This window comes from Meleagris gallopavo, chromosome 8 (assembly GCF_000146605.3).
Source record: "Meleagris gallopavo isolate NT-WF06-2002-E0010 breed Aviagen turkey brand Nicholas breeding stock chromosome 8, Turkey_5.1, whole genome shotgun sequence".
NCBI lineage: Eukaryota > Metazoa > Chordata > Aves > Galliformes > Phasianidae > Meleagris > Meleagris gallopavo.
This window is the reverse complement of record NC_015018.2, coordinates 26459284-26465961: the sequence shown is the minus strand read 5'-3', so window position 1 is coordinate 26465961 and position 6678 is coordinate 26459284. Positions and strand designations below refer to the sequence as shown.

Genomic DNA, 6678 nt, shown 5'->3' with positions numbered 1-6678 from the left:
CCGGGCCCGGCCCTGGGGGTGCTCACACCTGTCCTGCGGGCCGCTCCGCGCCTGCGTGGGAACCTCCGCTCGCCTCCGTGCCCCGCGCCCCTCTGTGCTGCGCTCAGCCGTCACACGGTGCTCGTTCCTGAGGAGGGCCACGGGGATGATCAGAGGGCACCGTTCTGAGGAGAAAGGCTGAGGGAGCTGGGCTTGTTCGGCCTGGAGGAGAGCTGCCTCCAGGGAGACCTCAGTGCAGGCTTGCAGTAATTGAGGGGAGCTTGTAAGCAGTAGGGGGACTGACTTTTTGCACAAGCAGATGGTAAAAGGGCAATGGGAATGGTTTTAAACTAAAATAAGGGAGATTTGGGTTAGATGTTAGGAAGAAATTCTTTACTCACACACTGGCAGTGCTGCCCAGAGAGGTTGTGGCTGCCCCATCTCTGAAAGGATTCAGGGCTAGCTTTGATTAGGCCCTGATCTGGTGGGAGCACCCAGCCCATGGCAGGGGTTGGAATTCTTTGATCGATGACCTTCCAACCTCAGCCACTGTGTGATTCTGTCTAACGTGCAATGCAATAAGACAAGGTAGAAGTTTGCATTCCCTTTGCTTCAGTAACCTGTGGGAAGAGGAGTAGCTGGGGCCAGAACAATGCAGACTCAGCATCTTCAGACAGCTGCCCAGAGCTGGAGCTCAGGCCATGATACACAAATCAGTAATAATCACTCCTACTTGTGGAGTGTTTCTCAAAACGAAGTGCACTACAGAGTATCCAAGTATAGTCCCAGCAGGATACTGGGATACTCCACTTGGCCCACTGTTACTGCTTACTGTCTACAAGTCCATCTCATCTTTCTGCACAACTTCTTTCTTCCTTTTTTTTCCCAGTGATAATGGCCCCATGCTGGTTTATATTCTCAGATGTTCACTATAAAACCCTGCTTGCACAGTTGCTGTTTCTCCAAATTGCTTATTTGTTTAAGCAAGCAGTACTTTCAACAGTGATGGTTATGTTGATAATGGAGAGAGTTCTTTTATTTTTGTTTTGGCTTAGGAGGGTTGGGTTATGGAACACACCCTGCCAGAGGGCGGATATGCACAAGGCTGCCATACAAGTGCCAAGATATGTGTTGTCAGCAGAACTATGTATTCTGTGTAATATGCCCATTCTTCTATTTAAAGGAAAAATCTCAGGATTGCATGTATCTCCAGTACTGTAAAGTGTGTCAGTCTTACAAGGCACCACGTTCACACCACTGTCGAAAGTGTAACAGGTACAGTCTCTTCAAAATTGGTTTCTGTCTGTATGAAAAGCAACTTCAATGCTAGCGATGAGCTGTTAAAATAAATTCATTCTGGTCTTGTACTGTATATATTTTAAAGATTTCACTACGAACACTGCTTCAAATACTTCCAGTTTCAGTTGTATGACTTCTTTGTGTTCTTACTGTGTTTTAATTAAAGGAAAATGAATAACTTGCCTTTAACGTTTTCTTTTCAGCTGGAAATAATTTCTTTTGGGAACTTGGCAGGGTTAAAATATGTCAGTACTGTTTCAGAGAGATGAGCCTGTGTAAATATCAAAAAATCTTTCAATCCTTTTTTTAATTTCTGAGTCCATGCACCCTCACGTTCAGCGAGCAGGAAAGCCTGTTACGCTATCTTTCCAAATGGGAATAACTTGTTGATTTAAGAGGAAATTTTGGACTGTTTCTTACCATTCTTACCAAACCCCACAGGGTTTGGTTTTTTTTTTTCAAGAGAGGTCTATTTAAGTGAAGTGGTAAGCCTTTTGGGTCTTTTTATGTGTTAGTCCTCCAACAGATCTGTTTTGAGCTAATGTTTTTTTAAGCTTTTATTGTAAATAGCTGCACTGTAATTTAGTGTGTCTTGAAAAAAGCAAGCCACTTGTGCTGTCTGTAGTCCAGGCTATAGATGCATTTATCTTTTTATTGGGTAGGTCCTCCTCTGGAGGATTGCTGGAGAACATGGTAAGAGGGTATTGCAGTGTGCACACTTACTTGTTGCTATATATACAAGATACCCAATCAGTGCTTTCAGGAAGTAGAGACTGAAAACAGAGCAGTGTTGCAATTTGCTGCATCATTCTTGAGTTTTAAAATAAGACTCCTTTCTCTCAGTAACAATCCTTATGTTGAGAAGATATTAGAAAATGTCAGCAGATTTCTGTGATTATCTTTACAAAAGCAAGTTCCAGTTTATTTCACTAAATTATTAAAAGCAGAAACCACAGAACAGTCTACTCATTGTTTTGCTGATATGTTTTAAGAAGTTACTGCCCCTCAGCTCTGGCCAAAGTAACTCACTCTCTGTGTATCTCTAGATTGCAGCAGTGCAATGAAGTAGTTAATGTAAATCACAACTGAAAATCTTCTATGCAATGGCAGTTTTCAGTCCATGAATGGATTAAATTGTGGTGGCCCTTGTGAATAGGGTGAGACTTCTAGCCTAGATTAAGGAACTTCTTCAGAAACAGTTGAGCTGATGATTATGGTCATGTTTTCAAAAACTTGTACAGCAACAACTAAGCATACATTAACAAAAAAGCATTAGTTCTTTAGAAGGTAGAAACTGAGCTTCCTATCAGGAATGTAGTATCATAAAAGACAAATGAGATCAGTAGTTTGAAAACAATTACCTGTTTTCAGAGAAGCTGGATATTTGTGTAATTCAGCCCTTTGTTTATCACATACCTTAGGTCTGCAAAATTGCTTAAAACCAATAAAACCATGACAGTAAGTGGTGTGAGGTTAGTACATAGCAGTTAATGAAGTCTTCAGAGGGCCTTCTACATAAAGCAAGAGACATTTAATGTCTCTTAATACACCTCTGTTGGTATATCTTTGTGTGTTCTGTATTCAGGAGGCCCAAAGGACATTTGATATTTTGTTTTCCTGGTGTGCTTATTTTATAAAGAAGTGACAGTAATATTTATGGTTAACTACTGCATGCGTGGCTCTTGAACTTCCCATGCCTCTGCATGTTGACTCTGAAATACGGTGTTTAGTAGCAACTAATAAGTTTGAATAAAGAGAAGGAAGGACAACTGATGAGAGTAGAACCTTATAGTACTTTCTGTTTTGCTTTCTTTTGTTCTACAGCATGAAGTACTATTTTGAATAACAAAAAAACCCCCAAAACATACTTTGTTCATTTCTTAGAAATCGGTGGGACTGAATGAAGATTAAGTTGTAGCAAGTTAGCCATCCTTTCCTTTGATTTTCTTTTAAAACATCACTGATGTCCTCTATATTAATCACCATTTATTATTCACAGGTGTGTCATGAAGATGGATCACCATTGCCCTTGGATCAACAACTGTTGTGGTTACCAGAATCATGCATCTTTCACTTTGTTTCTCCTCTTAGCACCACTAGGATGCATTCACGCATCTTTCATATTTGTAATGACTATGTACACTCAGCTTTACAACAGAGTAAGAAAACATAGTTAAGTGCTTAAGATGTTCTTAAAGTTGGATGGATTGTTTATTCTTGGGAGCGTGGGATAATTTGGTTTCCTGAAAAGAAGCGCATGGAATTCCTTTTTGTTCTTTCAACGTGTACTGTTTTGCTCTTTGCATTCTGAGAAGTATGTTCAGTATTAGGTGAGGGATTAAAGAAAAGTTTGGTTCTTCTTCTACCCCCACTTTTTTTTTTCCCCTCCAGTTGCTTGTCATAGCCACAGGTAGTTTGCTAGAGCTTTGCACTGACTGAACACTGATTATGAGTAGCACATATCATGTGTTATACTTTACCACAAGTTAAATGCTATTTATTTTCTTCTGCTTTCCACTCTTTAGAATTGTATTATTTTCTTCAAGGAGAAGATGATATAATATATCTCAGGAGCCACAAAGAAATTACATTAAATTTATTTTAAAAGTAGAAAAGTTAGCAGAGCTAACAGTTAGGAAAGCTTCTTGTGGAATACATCCCTCATTCAAGATCTATGGTTAAGATTTTGAGCTTTGATTTTTAACCTTTGTGGTTGCATTGAAAAGCTTGAAAACATTAACTCAGTCTAACAGATAACAGCTCTGTGCTGTATTTGCAGAGCAATAACAGTGAGAACTGCTACTTGCGGAAGCTTTCAGAGGAAAACCTGTAGCATTTCCAGTTGAAAATAGATACTGTGCTGTGCACATGTTTTCTCTCAGAAACTGTTGAATGTGTTCTGTAGTGTATCCAGAGTCTGGATTTTTGCTGCAGATTTTAGGCCTAGTTTGTGGTAGAATTTGCAACATAGCAATTTTGATTTCGTTTTCAACAAAGAATGAAGAGGAAAAATTAGAACAAGAAAAGTTATTTATATATAAATATACAATAAAGCATTTTATATATTTTTATAAAACAGTTTTATAAATATATACTATATAGAAAAGTAGGTACGTACAAAGTTTTATCTACTCCATTTACATTACAAGCCTATCAGAGGTTGAGCACACACCTTCAGATTCAGATTACTTATAGGTAACTAGTTTGGTTTCAGCAAGTATTATGTTTCAGACCTGAACAAGAATGCATTCCCTTCACAGATATCTTTTGGGTGGAGTTCTGTAAAAATTGATATGAGTGCAGCCAAAAGAGACCCTCGAACCATTATTCCCTTCGGATTGTCTGCATTTGCTGCATCTTTATTTGCCTTAGGACTGGCATTAGGAACAACAATTGCTGTTGGTATGCTGTTTATTATTCAGGTAAGCTTATTGCTTCTGTTAGAAACAAGTTAAAAGATGTGACTTGCACCTCTTTTGTTACTGGTATCGACTGCAGGCAGAATTGTGATAGGAACACTTGTTTAGAGTTTATGTAGCTGTGTTACTCAAGATTTTTTAGTTGCTTTTTCCTCCTTAGAACTTTGTAGTGAAAAATCTAATAAAAAAAAGAAAAGATGAGATGTGCTGTGTAAGTCCTGTTCTGGAAGAGGCAAAATACCCAATGCTTGGTATTTTGGGGAATCTTGTCCCTGCCTGTGAAAAATCAGAACGTGTGCCTGGCACATTGCTTGAAAACTTTGAGATCTTTGGAATGAAAAAAAAAACACCACCCCACAATCTTAGCATAAACTGAAATATTATATGGTATTTCTCCAAGTGTGTAATTCTGGATGATAGCATTACCATGCATATATGCTGAATATTAATTTTGAATATTTCATGTTTTGGTTAAGCTTATAAGCAATTGTTCTGTTGTTCAGAGTTAAATCTAGCTTGTTAAATGAAGTTTTCTTTGTCTAGAAAATGTATTTCTGCAAAAAATACATCTAACACTTTTATTTAATTTAGATGAAAGTCATTTTGACAAACAAAACTTCAATCGAGTCCTGGATTGAAGAAAAGGTAGGCTTTTATTACAGTAGACCTGTTCTGTGTTGTTAACAAAGTTTATTCTCTGTATTTATTAATTTCTCGCTACACCTGTTCAGATTTGAACCAAAAGTGTCACTGCAACACTCATTTAATATGAGAACTTCAGGGTGACCTTAAAAAAGCACTTGTTTTTAGGGGACTTTGCTTATCTACCTAGGAAATCAAGAATTTTTTGCATTTGTAACTTAAGCTGCTATTGCTTCTACTAAGTAGTTTTATCCATCTACATCTTGTCCAACTTCCCTACCCATTCTAGATGACTTATTCTGGCCATTGATTTTCTTTACTTCCTACTTCTCTGATTGGATAATCAATGAATGTACAGATGTTATAATTATGGAATATACCAGAGAAGTTAGCTAAGCAGGTTATTATACAAAAGAGAATAGATAGAATGCTTACCTGTATCCTGGGCTCACTGTAAAACTCCAGAGGAGGGATCTCCAGAAGAGATCCTTCCCCACTGGCAGTCAGCTCTTAAATGTCTGTAGGAGAGGTGCAGCCAGGCTCCACCACTTCCAGCAGCACAGGTGAATTGCCTTCACCTGTGCACCCAGGGCTGACTCATTGCTCGCCTCAGGTGATCAATCAGAGGTTCAGGCCGTGATTCAGCAGTTCCCATACACTGATTAAACTTGGGAGATTTTCCTTCGTTTTAAAAGAAGTCCTAAAAACCAGTGAGATGGCTCATCTCATCTTCTGAAATTTCTCATTGATAGCTGTATCACCAGAGGATTTCACAGTATTTTTCAAAAGAAATATAGCATGGCAAAAGCAGAAGTTGACTGTTAAGAAAATACTTCTCTGCCACCAAGTTATAAACAAACATTCTGTTATTATCTTTTCGTTTTGTTCTGCGTCAGATTATCAGTAGGATCTTGAGCATTTATGAGTACCTAAATATTGCAGTGCTTTCTCTTTGCACATTTTCTAGTTTAGCTGGATCATAGTCTGTAGACCTTTGAGTAATTGGACAGTGAAACTCTGTTACAACTATATAATTAAACGTGGAATAATCTGTAGAAATTTTTGTCAAATATAGTAATTACTAGTAATATATCCTTTCTGAAGACTCAACACACACTGCACGTATATGTGTTTTATAAACAATACTACTGCAACATAGAACAAATTTTTCCATTGTTCCACTAGATGTCACTATTACTGAAAGAATGGAGCATTCACTAATAAGAAAGTGTAATATTTAAAGCATGCCTTTATACTCAGTTCTTTGAAGCGAGCTAAACACTCTAAGTATTGAATTATGTTTGCAGTCGTTAAGCAGAACATCCTGAATTGTGGAAAT

At 38.1% G+C, this 6678-nt stretch overlaps 1 protein-coding gene across 1 annotated transcript in view; it reads left to right on the top strand.

Moving 5' to 3' along the window:
• Window positions 1-1090: 1090 nt before the first annotated feature.
• ZDHHC6 (zinc finger DHHC-type palmitoyltransferase 6) overlaps window positions 1091-6678 on the top strand; it is an 8995-nt gene continuing 3407 nt past the window's right edge. The window contains exons 1-4 of the mRNA XM_003208173.3: window positions 1091-1254; window positions 3278-3437; window positions 4539-4700; window positions 5289-5342. Of these exons, the coding sequence (XP_003208221.2) occupies window positions 1106-1254; window positions 3278-3437; window positions 4539-4700; window positions 5289-5342 (525 nt within the window). The 5' untranslated portion in view covers window positions 1091-1105. The remainder of the gene's footprint in view (window positions 1255-3277; window positions 3438-4538; window positions 4701-5288; window positions 5343-6678) is intronic.